Source organism: Glycine soja, chromosome 8, assembly GCF_004193775.1.
Source record: "Glycine soja cultivar W05 chromosome 8, ASM419377v2, whole genome shotgun sequence".
In the NCBI taxonomy this organism is placed as follows: Eukaryota; Viridiplantae; Streptophyta; class Magnoliopsida; order Fabales; family Fabaceae; genus Glycine; species Glycine soja.
In genome coordinates, this window is record NC_041009.1 from 22,135,548 (window position 1) to 22,151,722 (window position 16,175).

Consider the following 16,175-nt stretch of genomic DNA (forward strand, 5'->3'; position numbering starts at 1 on the left):
AATTTCATCTTTTCCATCAAATTGGAGATGATAGTGTTAAGGTAAAAAATTGGTGGTTTCATTTGCAAACATCACTGTATTTTTTTTTCTTTTTTCTTTTTTCTTTTACAAAGAGAGACATCATATGTGCTAATGGGAGAGAGTTCAAAAAAGGAAAAAAAAAATACAATAACAGTTTTTAGTTGCCGTTGTTTGCAAATGAAATCCTTAGCATTTTATATTAACGTTGTTACCGACAATTTGATTGAGAGAACTGAATTGATTAATTTTTTAACAATTTAAGAACAAAAAATAAAAAATTTAATAATTTAAGATCAAATTAAATAATTTAAAATAATTTGAAGACCATGTTGATAATTAATTTTTTTTTAAAATGATAAGAGATGAACCGCAGAACTCATCATTAAAACACGCGTGAAAACGCAGTAGAAATTACATTAGTTTTAACGACATTGGTAATAAAATGAGAAACAACATCAAATATTCTTAATTGTTTATGTAAGGATAAATCAAAATTCGCAAGAACATCCGCAACTTGGTTCCCTTCTCAAAGCGTATGATTTCACTTCAAAGAACCTCCCTGCAAGGAATACTCCTTAGTCCTTAATATCTTGAATCAGACTAAAGCAAGGATGATAAGATGGACATCCATTGTTTAGTAAAGACGTAGCTAGACACCTCTGAATCAGAATCAACAATTGAACCCACGACTCCAACCAATTTTAATTCCAAGCAAATTAAATTGTCCAAAGTTCAGCTATAACAGCTGAACAAGAACCAATATCAGCAGCATAAGAAAACATAAACCTGGCCATTTGAATCCCTAAATACACCTCCAGCAGCTGCTTTATTCAAAGCACTCACTGATCCACCGCAATTTAACTTATATTGTCCATAGGTTGGGTGCAACCAGCAAATGCTAAGTTGTCGTTACCATTCACACTTCCCAGCTGCAAGGAATTATGTACATGCATCATTTAATTTCAAAATATAAAAAGAAAGTATTATATGCAAGGATGTGGAAGTGTAGAAAATAGGTGAAAGCATGATTTTTCACATACCAAACATTGTGCATATCATGATTTTTTTTCTTGTCTGTTACTGTTGGTGATCTTCACTTGTTTCCCAACTGACATTGGGAAACAGTTGACTCTCTCTATACATTGCAGATTGTTGATCTTGATTGGCACAGTAGTACTCTTCACCTGCAGCAGCAACACAGGCGAGATGCTCAAGCAACTCTCCTTTGTCATTATGTTTCTCCAATCTTTCTCTCATATTTGATCCCAAAATTCCTCCATCTTTGGTGATGCATATGGGGGAAAAGCCATATGTAGGGATTACAAAAGACTTAGTCCAAGATGACTGCACTTTATATTCTTTCATTATCCATATTTCAGTCATTGCCCAGTCTTGGTCCGAGCAACTCACACTGAGACATCCTCCTATTACTCTTAAACTAAACATTTCATATTTTTTCTTTGTTAAATGATCAAACAGAGCAATCTCTGATAAACTCCTTTTTATAAGATCAAAGGCAATAATCACATCAACCCATTTATCCTTAGAGAAAACCAACCAATGAAGTGTCTCATTCAAGAGTGATCCAATACTGAATTTCGAGCCGATACCCTGGTATGGAACATTAAGTTTAATCATCTTTCTGTTCCTGGAATTAGTTTTGAATGAGAAAACCTGGATTTCAGTTTTCCAATAAAACGGGATCATAATTAGCAAGTAGTCATCTGTTGATGTGTCATACCCAAAACCATATAAAAATCGATGGGTTAGCATATTTTCAAAGTTTAGTGATCGTTTACGGAATCTTGTCAACGGATTCCACATAATAAGATCACGACTCATCTCGTAATATAAAAGTATAAACCCTCTGCATGAACCCAAAATCTTAGCTCGATTGGGCAAACCATCATAATTGTCATAGTCATTGGGTTTAGGTGGAGGTGATTGAAGGGGGAGAAGCAAATACATTGCAGCAGAACATGTGTCTGGTGGTGCATCTGTATCAATGGATTGAACTTCAAGAGAATAACATTTTGGTCTGAGAATGAGTCGATGGGAGGGTGCGGCTGCGAGGTCATAATGGGAATTGCCAAATTGGGGATCGGAGATGATAGAAAGCCATGACTTACATACGCACTTGAAACGCGAAACAGATCTCACTGGCAATCTTAGAAGAATTTCTCTCATCAAATCCATAGGGAGAGTGTGATTTTCCATGCTCGTAGCTCTTCTGTGGGTTATCCAATGTTTAACTTGGATTGCTTAGCCCTTCTGATGCTCCTATACCACATCAATTTCAAGAATATTAGGAATCACAGAAATAAATGCTAACAAAATACCAACACTCATATTAGAAATAACAAAAATGTATGAATCTCTCACTTCATAATTCATATCAAATGAGCTCCATTAAAAAATTTATAATTTTTAATAAAAGAAAGTTTTATACATCATCATTGACCTGTTAATTAGTGTCAGGCTATACAAGTCTCACTTGTTATTTAGTGGATCTCAGTTCTGATTTAAGAAGAATTCATTAAGTGGGTGTGCAGCTAAGTCAAAATGAGATTTTGCAAAATGGGAATTGGAAATGAGGGAGAGTCATGCTTTATAAACACATTTGAAACGGAAGAGAGATTTGACAGACAACCTCAATAAAATTTCTACTATCAACTAATGACATAAAATGGGCTTTATTTTCTCCTTACTTTGAGTAGCACATAGAGAGAAAGGGAATGCTATTTATAAGGTAACTATTTAGCTTTTAAGAAACAGTAAGGGGTAATTAGCCTTTGTCTTTTCGCGTAAGATGCTAACACTGCTAGTTTGTGAAATCATATTTTGGTTCGTAACAAAAGGCAATTTCATGCGACATTTTGAGAGTTGTGCCTTTTGGTTGTTTCGTATAGGGTGGTTTTGGATTTTCATTTTTTTTCCTTAAAATTTAATCAATTGTAAGGTTCGTATTCTACGTATTTTTATTGGCGAGCATAATGATTATGACTTGTGCGTGCCTAATAAAAAGAATTAAACTGGCAGCACTATACTTTTCAAATAGAAAATCATAAAGGTTAAAAATTATTAACAATCTAAAAATTTAAATGATAACCTTTGTCTATTTTTAATATTTAGACTAATAATATTGCAAAGAAATCATGTTTAATGTCATATCAAATATGATTTATGTTATTATGATAGTTACTTATATTTATCAATACATAGAAGGGGATTCCATAAAAAAATATCTTTAAAAAAGAATAATGACGATTGATGAGAGATTAATAATAAGCACTTCCTGAGGTTATACGGGTGTTCCTGTGATCCAGTATGTAGATTTTCTGCTTCAAAATATCAAGAGTACTTCACTGTTTCAAATCTTGAAGCTTTTGTATTACAACCATCGCCTCAGGATCCTTTCTATGTTATTTGATTTGAAGTTTTTGATGGGGAAATTTTATCAGGTTATGTCTATTCATCATTCAAATTTCAACAGTGTCTTTTTTAGTAAGACGTACACTAAAATGGGGGTTATAGAGAACTTAGGCGACTAGGAATCCTATTTGTGTTTTCCTGAAGTAAATTAAAAAACTGTGCTAGAGCTTATTGGCTGTCTCTTCTCTAGCATCCTATGTTATATTTTACTTTTGAAATTTTGGTTGTTTAACCTTGAGTTGTTTTTAGTTTCTTGCATAATGTCACTTACAGATGCCTAATAGCTTTGGATGCTATTAAGTTTTTTTTCTTTCTTTTTTACAGAATACTTTCATTATGTTGATTAATATTTAATAGTAATACTATTGCTACTCCACCTTCTCGCTCCCTCACTCAGTTACTAAAAGATTAAAAAAAAAAAGTAATAGTCAAGCGACTGATCATCGAGTGAGTGAGATCCGATTCAATTTAAATTGCAACTCCACCTTCTCAAATGAACTTAATTATGAAGAATATTCGTCTTTGGCATTGAAAGATGGGTGTGGTGTCCTCTTCATTGGCGTGAAGTTGGTCCGTTTTCCCCTCCAAACTCGCCATGTACAATGAAGGAAGAAGCGACATGACCATTACTAATGATCCATTTATTTTGGAAAATAATTTTGGAAAATAACTTCTCATTATTGGGGGCAAACTAATTAGAACTCCCATGTGTGAAATGCATTAATTAATATTTTTAAAATAACAAGCCAATTTCCTCTTGTTAAAAAAAAATCCAATTTCCTCCATGTTTTATTTCTTTTTTCAAGAGAAAATTACTTGCCAACTTTAAGTTATGTCAGTCAAACATTAGTCACGGTTTCTTATATGAAGATTTTGGAGTACTAATTAAGTGAGGAAATTCCTAAACTTGAATCCTACCATTCAATTTTAAAGTTAAGGAGAGCGTGAAAGTAGTAAATTAAACCTTGATTTACGTTGCATACGAAGAGAGCTAATGCAATTACCAAATTCAAAGAAAAAATAATTATCAAATTCATAGAAGCCATACAACTAAAATTGCCATTTCCACGTTCCCCTTTCTATAAAAGAATCAAAAGATTAACACAAAGAAATCTTTTAGACATGCATTATACCGAGTTTTTCCATGTTCTATAAAAAGTTGATATATAATTAACTAAAAACGACCAAATGTTTTCTCACTAAGTGAAGTGCATGATCAAACGACACCATAAAGTTTGACTATGAATCATATTTATAGAAATCACTAATATCTAAATGCTTTTCAATGATTTTTCCTGTAGTTTTCCTGGGGATCTATCTTTACCTCTATCAATAGAATTACCCTCCATCTAATTTACTCTTCACACAAACTTTTACAAGTTTTCTCTGCACATCCTAAACCACCTAAAAGGAACATTAGTACATTACCCAACTTTCTCTCTAATTAATACATTCATTCCTAATCTCATTGTCTAGCGTGTTATTCATCCAACAGCATATTCCCTTATATTGAGTTAATTAAGTTTATTGTCTTGCTAGGTTGTTATCACCCAACATTTGCTTTCATACAACATTGCAAGTCTTATATTATTAGCTCCTAGGTGATTAAGATCAACAACATCTTAACATTCTCAAATAAAAAAGGGCAAAAGCAATTTAACTTATAAAAAACCAGTAACTGTTTTTACCAACAAAGGCATCTAAATGCTGTGAATTAATCAAATTAGTAGAGTTTTAACCTGAAAACTATGCAAAAGAGCATAAGAGAAGCAAACTGCAAACATATTAATATTAAGAGGAAAAATGCACTAATTTGCGTGTATAACAATAACTAAAATTTTCCAACACCTACTCTGAAACAAAGTTAAATTGTAAGGTTCGTTGATGATCCAACATTACTGAAATCATCACTAATAAAACAGACACCATAAAATGCAAACATAATAACATTAAGGGGAATAAAGATAAAGGAACTAATTGACACCTACTAATAACACCAACTAGAACTTGCAAACTCCAACTCCGAATTCTGAAACATAGTTAAACTATAAAGTCTGTTGATACTCCAACTTTACTGAAATCACCATTCAAACAGACACTAGTTGATGTAATCCTATCCCCAAGGATATTGGATAGAAGACTCTAAGAAGATTGGGTCAGAGATGCAAGAGAATGTCCTAAGATTTTCATGAGTCTTAGGGTAGATTTCGGGTTCATAGACTAAGTATGAGTTCACTTATCTTTGTACATATTAGATTAATATTTCATTATTTTTGGATATTGTATTTAGGGCTTCATAATGTAGGTAGGGTATCCTAGAAATATAAGATTTTTCAGCCCTTGTATTTTAAGGCACCTAGACTAGTTTTTGTATTAGGAGTAGTTTTGTAATTTCACATGCATTAAGTGAATATTTGATGTATGTGTTGAGAAATAAATTTAATTGAATTGGGAGAAGCCCAATCGAATTAAATTTTAGAGAGGGAGACGAACATTTACTTGCTACACCTCATTGTCACATCATATAGTCACACTTTGTGTATGTCCTTCATATTTTACATGTCTCATGACACCGAAACACTCTTAGTGGAGAATCTTGGACTTATCTTGGATTAGTGGGCTGAACCATAGCTAAAATTCACTAATCATAATTAGTGAAATTTTGGCTCTAAAATTTGGCTCCACAAATTTAATTTCAAATTCAAGTGAAATTTAAATAGAAAATCAAATTTCCCTCTAATTTTGTGTGACATTTAGGCTATAAATAGAGGGCATGTGTGTGCATTTTTTCAACTTTGATCATTTGAGAATTACACTTCAAAGTTCAGACCTCATTTGAGGCATAAAAGTTTGTGCCCCTTCTCTCCCTCTCCCTCCACTCATCTTCTCCTACCTTCAAACTCTTATCCATGTCTTCCTATGGTGGTGAGCTTCTTCTTGACTCATCTTCTCCTTGAAGTGGTGTCTTCAATCATCTTTCTTCCTTCTTCATTCCACTGCCATTAAACTTCAAGAAGCAAATGACTCCATTGATGAAGAAGATCCAAGGCCTACAAGCTCCACATGAAACTACATCACTAGTTCTGCACCAACATTGCCATTTTCTTCCCAGTGCTATGCCTTTTGCTAGTTGTGTCACCATTTGTAGGAAAGTGACATTCTTGCATATTTGATGGCCTGCAAGAAACATAAGCAAATATTAGAATATTAATATGAAATTCACGAAGATTTTAGCAGTAAAACATTAATATTGTAAAATCTCATGGCAAATAATTGTTTTACTCTAAACATTGGTTGTTTTTCTAATGTATTTTCCAACTCAAATTACCTTTTATTATTGTTGCTTCTTAGTAACCAAGACATCAAATATTCTATCTAAGCAAGGTAAATTGGATTCACACCACTGAATCTTATCTTTTCGAGCAATCATATGTATCGTTTAATATAAAAAAATAGAAGAAAAAATAGTATGATTACCAAGGATGGGGATTGGGGAGAGTATAAAATAGGTGAAAGCAAGATTTTTTCACATACCATGAAAAAATGTTTCATTTTTTCACAATGCAAGATGAATAAATTGGAGAACAATTCATACCTCAATTTTTTTGTATGTTACTGTTGGGCATCTTAACTTGTTTACAAATCATCATCACGTGTGTCTGAATCATCATCGTCACTTCTTTTGAAATGCACCATAATAATAATAATAATAATAAAGAAAACAACAACAATCTCTCCCCTGTTAAAATCCTCCCCTTCCCCTCCCCCTCTCCTAATTTCCTTTTCTTTTCCATAACTCACCCCATCTCTCAAACCCTCCATATGTTTTTCCATTTTTTATCATCTCTCAACCTTCCACTCATTTTCCTCCATTGCTCCAAAATTTCTCAAATTTATTGCATCCTACTGTCACCTTCAAGCATGGGAAGGCGATTAGAGTAAAAAGAGAACATCACTCATTTCCTTAAAATATTTATTTGATCTTTTTAAAGTAAATTTATAACTCATTGTGTTAGATGAGTATTTTATAGCATAGTTTAGTTATTTGTCGGTATGCTAAATTTAGAAATTTTACCTAATCTCTTGTTCTTTTTATTTTAAATGCTTCGATCTTGTGAAAAAAATACGGTGATTGATTCTTCCAACAGTATTGAAATACATTGATTGCGTTCTTTTTTAGTGAGTTGCTAATCTACTTAACAACATTTTTTTAAAATTCTTTTAGGATACGAAAGTAAACTTCAAAATATATTCTTTTGTTATCTTTGAAATTCTAGGGGTACTTGAGATTTAAGTAAAATGTTTATTTTTGCTTGATTAAAATTTATTATGAGATTTTCGATAAGATATTTAAGAATGAATATTGGATTATATTTATTTATTTATTGTGAGATCATAATTGATTGTCGTTCGCTACAACCTGAGACAAATACTCATAGTGTGTGTATATATATATATATATATGTGTGTGTGTGTGTGTGTGTGTGTGTGTGTGTGTGTGTGTGTGTGTGTGTGAGTTAAACACTCATAGCATATATGTGTGTGTGTTTTATCCTTGTGGCATTTGAGATGGTCTTCACGAACGTGACAAAGTCTCGATAAATGTCATTCGCTAAATAGTATTCCATATTATATTGGGTTCTATTTACTATGAATTGCACTGCGGGCGCACGTCCTGACAAAACTTCATCAAACACATTAGATCCATTTAACACAGTAATGTCATTATTTGAATCGGTGGTGCCAAAAAATGCAAGTCAAATCCACGAGTCTTGTGATGCCATGGCTTCAAGAATGATTGTTGGGTTGTGATGATCACCTTGACAAAATTGACATTTCTGTGCAACTTGACAATTTTTTCATTCCCATTGCATACAATCAATGAAACCTAACACACCTGAAAATCCGCATGTCGCTCCCATTTTTAGTAGTCGTTTGGTGTCTTTGTTATTTGATCTTTTCAAGTACTCATTCCCAAATATAGTGCAGATGTCTGATACAAATCGCTCCAAGCATTCCAATGCAATTGTTTCACCCATTCGAACGTATTTATCCATATTGTCAGCAGGTGATCCATAAATCAATATACGAATAACAGTTGTGCAATTCTGCAATAGAGATAGGTCTTTTCAATGCAATGCATCAACCCTCATTTGAAAGTATTTATCATGATTGTTGAGCGCGTCTACAATTTGGAGAAACAAATGCCTTCACATACGAAACCTTCTTCGAAACTGAATGTTCACTACTACAAAAGTAATTTTTTAAGTCGGTTGATTTGGACATTTTACGACGGTTTTTAACAGTCGTAGATGCCAGAGTCGTAAAATGGTTAAATATATACAACGACGGTTTTTGAAACGTCTTTATATAGTGGGTTTTCCAAGACGGTTATTCAAATAATCGTCTTAGAATATGTCACTCATCAAAGACGGTTATTAGAGAAATCGTCTTAGAAAGCAAGACATACTAAGACGGTTGTTGGATAACCGTCTTAGAATGTCATTCTTGGACTTGAGATTCTAAGACGGTTATGACAAAAACCGTCTTAGAAAGCTAGACATACTAAAACGGTTATCTAGCAACCGTTGTAGTATAGCTTCTTTTTTAAGACGGTTTTTACCATAACCGTCTTAGATTCTCAAGTTCATGAATGACATATTAAGACGGTTTTTCAACAACCGTTTTAGTATGTCTCTCTTTCTAAGACGATTTTTATCATAACCGTCTTAGAAAGTTCAGTATTTTTTTTATAATTTTTTTGGGGTGGTTTTATTTTTTGTAATATTTTTTGTTATTTCTTAAAATATCTTTAACTAATACTACACTAAAAATTGATTTGAAGCAAAAGTCTTTCCCCTGTAGATTGGATAAACTACACAGATTAAATGATGTCATAGTGCAATGCTTGAACACAAAATAACATACATAAAAATTTAGAATTTCTGCATCCCGTAATTACAGTGGAACCATTAAAGTTCAATTTTTTACTCAAAGATCCATCACAAATTGTGAAAGAACTCAATATAGTATATGTGAAATCAATAAACTTTAGGAAGTTATCCATGGGATGCAGAGAGAAAAATTGACAAACACAAGACAATAGCTACTTGAGAAATAGAAGACAATAATATGATGAAGATTGATTTACCTGCTATGCCAACCTAACAAGGTCACAAGTGGTACTGCTCTAACAATTTTCTAAATAAGTAGCTTACGTAATTTGAAGATAAAAGAATTAATAGAATGAAGATATGATAGGAGCCATGCACAAAAAGTCTCAAGCACAAACAAACATTTTGCATCTCTGATAAAAAGTGCTTCAAAATATTTCTCATGCAACTCATTTATTCTGTTTCTGCAGATGATTTATGATATAAAAAGATATCAAGTTCCAACAAGAAAGTTATCCACAGTCCATATTGCAAGCTATTCATGAATACAGGATAAGTATTTCCATCATATATCAATTTTACCAGATTAATTATTGACTTAATTACACTTTTGGTCTCATTACTATCTTTGAATTTGGTCCCCCCCCTCCCCCATTTTTTTTTTTGTGAATTTGATCCTCCCACTATTTTAAGTGTGCATTTTTTTTATTCGTTAAATTAACATTCAATATTTAATAGAAATGCTGACATGGATGTGCAGTAGAGTGCCAAGTTAGCAATGTCACCATTCACATCCACCTAATTCAATGAAACAAATCGATGATTCTAAGAATGAGATAAGTGAGAAGAAAAATTTAGGGTGTTACATTAAGTCATGAACGAAAAAAAAAATTAACTGTATTTTTTACTCTTAAAGTTTTACAATGTAGCAAATTTTGCTCTTAAAAATTTGTTTTCATGAAAATTTTCCCCCCAATTCATAAAATATGGCAAAATAATGTAGTTTAAAGGCTGAGTGTGATCATGATGGTAGTATTTATAAGAAATCTAGAATTACTTATAGCAATCATGTTTCTAAAAAAATTATGAACACCGATGCAATATTTTTCTGAAAATATAGCAAATTTGACACCTTACCTAGACTTTGCTAAATCATCCTCAAGGCATCTCACACGCTCAGTAGCTTTTTCCAGGGACTTCTTACCAGCCTCCTACAATAAAGAAAACAACACACAATACAAGTGTTAAATAAAGAACCTTTCATGAGAATTCACTAAATAATTAAAGCCTAACGCCTATTGGAGAGTTGGTTCATTACATGATGTCAAAGCAGAAAGAAAATTAATGGGCTACAACACAATAATGTCAAACAATATAACAAAACCTTTTATTCTTCACAATATAAGAAACCTATGCATTCTGCACACTTCAAGCCCAAAGTGTAATTTTCTTGTCAAAGGTGATCCTTGATAGGAAGTGTGAGATTAGAAGTATTTTTCTCAAAAGTGTCCCAGCAATGTATAAGGGGCAGACACTTGTCCGACAATAATCAAACAAAGAATCAAAGTTAATCTGCATTAGCTTACAGATCTAAAGATCCATTAAGAAATCATTAATCAATCCATATAAGCATTTTTCAAAATATAACAAAAAATACTTATGGCCACTCTGGAAATTTATCAAACACTTGAAATGCATAAAACAAGACAACTCATATACGATATCCAACATTAAAAAGAAAGCTAAAAAAAACAAACTCAATCAAGTTATGCTCACATGCTTGATGTGCCTCGGTTTTAATTATTATATTTTCTTGTTTTTCAATTAAATATTGGTTGTCTATTACAAGGGAATGAGGGATAAATATTAATTTTAGACAACTATAATTTTTTATTTTTAATAATTAAATAGTTGAAATTTATAAATTATATTATAATTAAAATTTAAAATAAATAAACATTTTAAAACCTGTAAATTATATTTAGAATATTACAAAGGTTTTACCAAACTTATATAAATTAATATATATTTCATAAAAAATATTATTAAAATAATTAGAAGATTAACGCAACTAAATACTTTGAATTTAAAACATTAACGCGTTTAGTAGTTACACTAATAAATAATTAGAAGATTAACTTTGCAGTAGTTCCTAAGTAACAAAGAGTTCTTGTATTAATACAAAAGAAAGATAGTTCCTAAACCAATTGAATACAATCAAGATATAATGATACGTGCAGTAGACAATTAACTTTGCATTAACCATAGAATCTAAACATGGCAAGCAGTCACAAAAAAATACCAAAACTTAAGAGATAACACTTGCCAACCAAAACAAGATTTAGCGTGCACAAGCAACCATATCACAATAATTTTTTTTACAAAAAGAAGCATAAGTCGTATTGGCCCAAATATTCTTGGGATTACAGAGAGGACTCCTTAATTAGCATTACTAAATACTAAATACTAATTAATCAAAAGAGGACTCCTTAATTAACACATCATGTTTATATATATATATATATATATATATATATATATATATATATTCTGCCCATCACATGTTTTTGTCATACTATTCAACCCATCACATGTTTTTATCTTTCTTTTGTTTTTATTTCTGTAGCCTTTTGTATAAAATATTATAAAACTAACATTTGTCTAAGAGATATTTTTAGATTAATTCAAGAATAAAAATAAAAATTTATAACACAATCACATTGCAACGTCTTAAATGTGATAGATTAAGTCTACCTCTCTATAATGTATTGCCTCCATTATCTTGATTTTACCAAATATTTTGACATTGGTGATAAATGGAAAAATATTAATCCATCACTAACTTTAGTGTCATGCAAATACCTTGAAGCTCAAAAGCCCAATCCCCTTGGCCAATCTTCCTGAGAAATCGTCTGTCATCACCGCCTGCAGTAGCCACCAAGGCTGCATCTATTGGGCTGCAGGCAAGTACAACTCCCCTAAACAAGAATTCAAGAAATAAAAAAAAAATATATCATCCCCAACTAAGTACATAACTTCAAAATTTGAAAAAGAAACAAAAAAACATATTAGTTCACCAACAAAGCCATTGCAGAATATCATGCTACTTAGAATCCTGAACTTGATTTCAATCTAATTATTTAGCCATAGACATTAAACTCATAAAACATATGATTATTTAAAATATTAAAAATTAAATGACTAAAAATTATTTAAAATATTATGTATTAATTGACTCTTAAAAAATGATAATAATAATAATTGACAAAAGATAATAATGATTAAATAAATAAGTTATACATAATTATTTTCTTAAAAGAAATTACTGCATAATTACAAAGTAGAAAAATTCCTACGCATGTTCTTGATGAAACATTACGACTAGCTGTGCTAGCAAATGTAATTTTGGGAACAATACGACTAGCTGGCACTCTTATAATAATAATGTGACCATAAATTGCTTGGTAGAAGCAAAAAATGCTTCAAAATCTCACCTCTACCAGGCACACTCTTATAATGCTTTGCTCAAGACAAAAATGAAAACCATAAACAGAATTTTTAGACATAGAAGACTACAGAAATATGTAAAAATATTATACTTACTTTGAATGCATTCTTGTAGGAGTAGCATGCAAAATGGTGTACTTAGAATCCCAAGTATGGTCTGAGTCTTCCCAGTCCCTAGAGGGCGCCCCTGAAAGGGAGTTGGTTTGGCTCAATTACAATTTTATATATCCATATATATATATATTAAAAAAAACTACTATACATTGATAACAACCCAGATATATGTCTCGTAGATATCTAGAGGGGATAATGCTTCAGCAAAAAAATCTAGAAAGGACCTAGTGACATGATATAAATGGACATTATAACCAGGAACACAAAATAACAAAGGATAAATGATATTCATTACAAGAAATCTGGAACTGAACCAGTTCACAATTCAACCAGTCTAACTAGTTAGTCTTTTTCTTACAGAACTTTAAAAAAATAATGCTCACACCTTTTGAAGCTCAAAAAGAATATCACAACTAATTTTGCCTAAAATTAGAGAAAAACGGACAGCATGAAAGCTTGAAATTGGCAGTTCTTTGTAATAAATTTCTCCTAATTCCCAACTATAAAAAACAAGTCTTTGTACAAAATAATTCAACATACACTGATAAACATAACATCAATGACTACCTAAAAGAAAAGGCAAGTATGCAAAACATTAAACAAATTTTACAGCAGAAGTAAAGCCAGACATAGAGGCCAACATTATTTATTTATTGTTTCTGCGGTGTGTCCAGTACAGCATAAACACCAATGCACTTTCTCTAGAATCCCGAATAGAGCAGAAGCAAAGCCAGACATAGAGGCCAACCTTAGGAGATTATGATGTGAAAGAACAATATAAGTTCAGGCACTAAAATTATAAGACTGATTTAATAATAAAAGAAAAAAATATGCATGAAATGATTGATAAAGGAGATTATGATATGAGAGAATAATACTAAGATTGGCTTCCATGAAATAAAAATATAAGGTTGATTCACCTCTAAAAAAGAAAATAAGAAAAAAATCATAAATTATTTTTTTTTAACAAAAATGAATAATTAATATTTATTGATTAAAAGAAAAGATTCAAAGGACAGTTGGCAAGGCAGGAAATTAATCAGCATTAGATAATGAGAGAGATTAGGATTGAGGTCGTACCTCATGTGCCATCAATATCATACTCCTTCATCTTTCTCACAAATAAAAGAAAGCACACATGAAGATGGGAAAAGAAAGCACGCACAAATAAAAGTAATACTACAAATGAAATGAAATATTAATTTTAAAAAGACATCACCTCAAAATTTAATTTGCTTCGTCCATAACTTTTAGGACATTACAGCTTCTGAGCTTCCTTTCTTGTAAAAGCTCTGACATATACTTCATAACAGCATCATTAAACATAATAAAATAGCAAACAAGAACATTGAAAAAGATGGAACAGGAATAGAAACTAGTATGATTGTTTCAAGGGAAGTGACATATTACAAACTAAGAGTATATTCAATACAAATAGATAGGTAATGCAGAATATCTCGTGTGTGCAGAATAGTCAATTAATGAGTGTTGTCTTGATATTATTCACATATAAGACTGATTTAACAAGAATTTGAAACAGAGGTGTACTGGATTTCCAAATCACTGAGGGCTTTGCCTAAGCCAAACATCAAATCGAGCTTCGATCATTTCCAATTAAGCTGTTCATAAATCCAACCTCAGGGAAACTAATTTCAAACACAGATAGGAACAATTTATTTATCCTTTGAAGCTTACCAAAAACAGACTCCCTATGTGCATTTAAGGAAGAAACAGAACCCTGCGGATACCAGTTCAAAAAGCTTAGCCATACGATCCTCACCATGTTGACAAAAAGTAAAAAATTATAAACAATAAAGCTCCTTAACCCTTTCATTTAGATCATGCCCAGGATCACTCATATAACCATCTCTGTCCCCTGATGGCATAATAAAAAACTAGACATGAACCTCGCAACATCAATTAACAAAGCAAAAAACCTATTAACAAAAAAGAAGTCATAATTTTTCCCAACGAAAACTAATGAACACAGCAAATAGACATTACCTGAATGGGGAAGAGCTTTGCAATCCCTTTCTTGGCCAGAGCATCTACGATCTGCGTATCCATCCCAAGATTCGCAATCTCTAGTCCTTCGTCACTATTCGCGCCGCTAACCTCCTCGTAGTTAGAGTAATCGCGCTAGACGGCGAACTGCGCCGCACGAGGAACCGCCGGCGCGTGGAAATTCAACGGTCCGGGCTTCGTGTGAATGGTTCGGGATCCGTCGTCGGAGACACCATACTTGTCGGCGGGGAACCTGTGAGGAAGCGGCTCGATGGAGGCAAGAGCGGCGAAGAAGCGGCGCGAGATTACGGAAGAGGATCTTCTGAGAATCACACTGCTGGTCATGTTGTGGAGATTGACGAAGAAGTTTGCATTTTTTGGTTTTCGTCTGATTGACGAAGGGTTTGAGAATGAGTGTGTGATAAACCCTCAAATGCTTCGGCGAATCAATAATCCAACACCTCTCTCTTTCTCTCTCTCGGATCTATGATTTAGCACGAGATCTAAATCTGAAACTCCATTGCTTCACTTCACAAAGTGTTTGTGTTTGCGACTTTAGTAGAGAGAGTGTGTGTGAGAGAAAGAAGGCTGAACGTCAAGCCGGCCCTGCACACATGGTAATTAATTCCTAGAAACGAAACGAAGGCGGTTTTCTCTTAAACCCGTCCTTGTTGTTTTTGTCAATAATTACAAAATTGCCACCTAAGTATATTCTAAGGCGGTTATTGACAACCGTCTTAAAATGTGTGTTGTAAAAAGAAATTTCGAGTATCTTAATTACAAGTTTGCCACCGCGCCACATTCTAAGACAGTCCCAGATAACCGTCTTAGAATGTGTGTCGTAGAAAGCTCTATTTCTAGTAGTGGTTTGTGTACACATGATTTTCAAAAAAATAGTCATTGAACAATCGATCATGACCTTCTTCACAATTACGATGTACCATTCTTCTTCTTTGGCTACGCCTAGTGGTGTTGCCATGTAGTTGTTGTTGGCTCTTAAGTATTAACCTAATGATTTCTTCATTGATGTTGTCTTTTAATTCCTCATCTATCATTTGATCCAAAACTTCATCTAAATCGATGTTTGGATCCATTATATGGTAACTAAAGTGTTTGAAATAAAAGATAAATATTGCGTATTTTGTATGAGAACATGTGATAATGATAAAACATTCGACATTTATATAGTTTCATTTATAACGG

The 16,175-nt window shown here is 32.5% G+C and overlaps 1 protein-coding gene and 1 long non-coding RNA gene across 11 annotated transcripts; both read right to left on the bottom strand.

Moving 5' to 3' along the window:
• Nucleotides 1-368: 368 nt before the first annotated feature.
• Nucleotides 369-2,737, bottom strand: LOC114424654 (F-box/kelch-repeat protein At3g23880-like). 3 transcript variants are annotated; one of them, XM_028391519.1, is made up of 3 exons: nt 2,672-2,737; nt 1,062-2,301; nt 369-950 (listed from the first exon to the last, which is right to left on the bottom strand). In XM_028391519.1, exon 2 carries the CDS (start codon nt 2,236-2,238, stop codon nt 1,099-1,101), a length of 1,140 nt encoding a protein of 379 aa, XP_028247320.1. In that variant the 5' UTR covers nt 2,239-2,301; nt 2,672-2,737; the 3' UTR covers nt 369-950; nt 1,062-1,098. The 3 variants fall into 3 exon arrangements, with proteins under 3 accessions (XP_028247320.1, XP_028247319.1, XP_028247318.1); XM_028391518.1 differs by having other exon boundaries at nt 2,516-2,730; XM_028391517.1 differs by having other exon boundaries at nt 2,483-2,730.
• A 7,739-nt stretch (nt 2,738-10,476) lies between these two features.
• Nucleotides 10,477-15,781, bottom strand: LOC114423516. Of its 8 annotated transcripts, none has more exons than XR_003668854.1 (8): nt 14,973-15,781; nt 14,795-14,844; nt 14,664-14,706; nt 14,049-14,260; nt 13,610-13,716; nt 12,951-13,041; nt 12,210-12,325; nt 10,477-10,558 (listed from the first exon to the last, which is right to left on the bottom strand). It is a non-coding gene; the product is annotated as an uncharacterized LOC114423516 (long non-coding RNA). The 8 variants fall into 8 exon arrangements; XR_003668853.1 differs by having other exon boundaries at nt 14,049-14,270; XR_003668850.1 differs by having other exon boundaries at nt 14,049-14,587.
• Nucleotides 15,782-16,175: the final 394 nt, after the last annotated feature.

Bases quoted from the DNA above. Each gene is read 5' to 3' on its own strand.
- LOC114424654 (XM_028391519.1), bottom strand. From the start codon at position 2,238: ATGGAAAATCACACTCTCCCTATGGATTTGATGAGAGAAATTCTTCTA.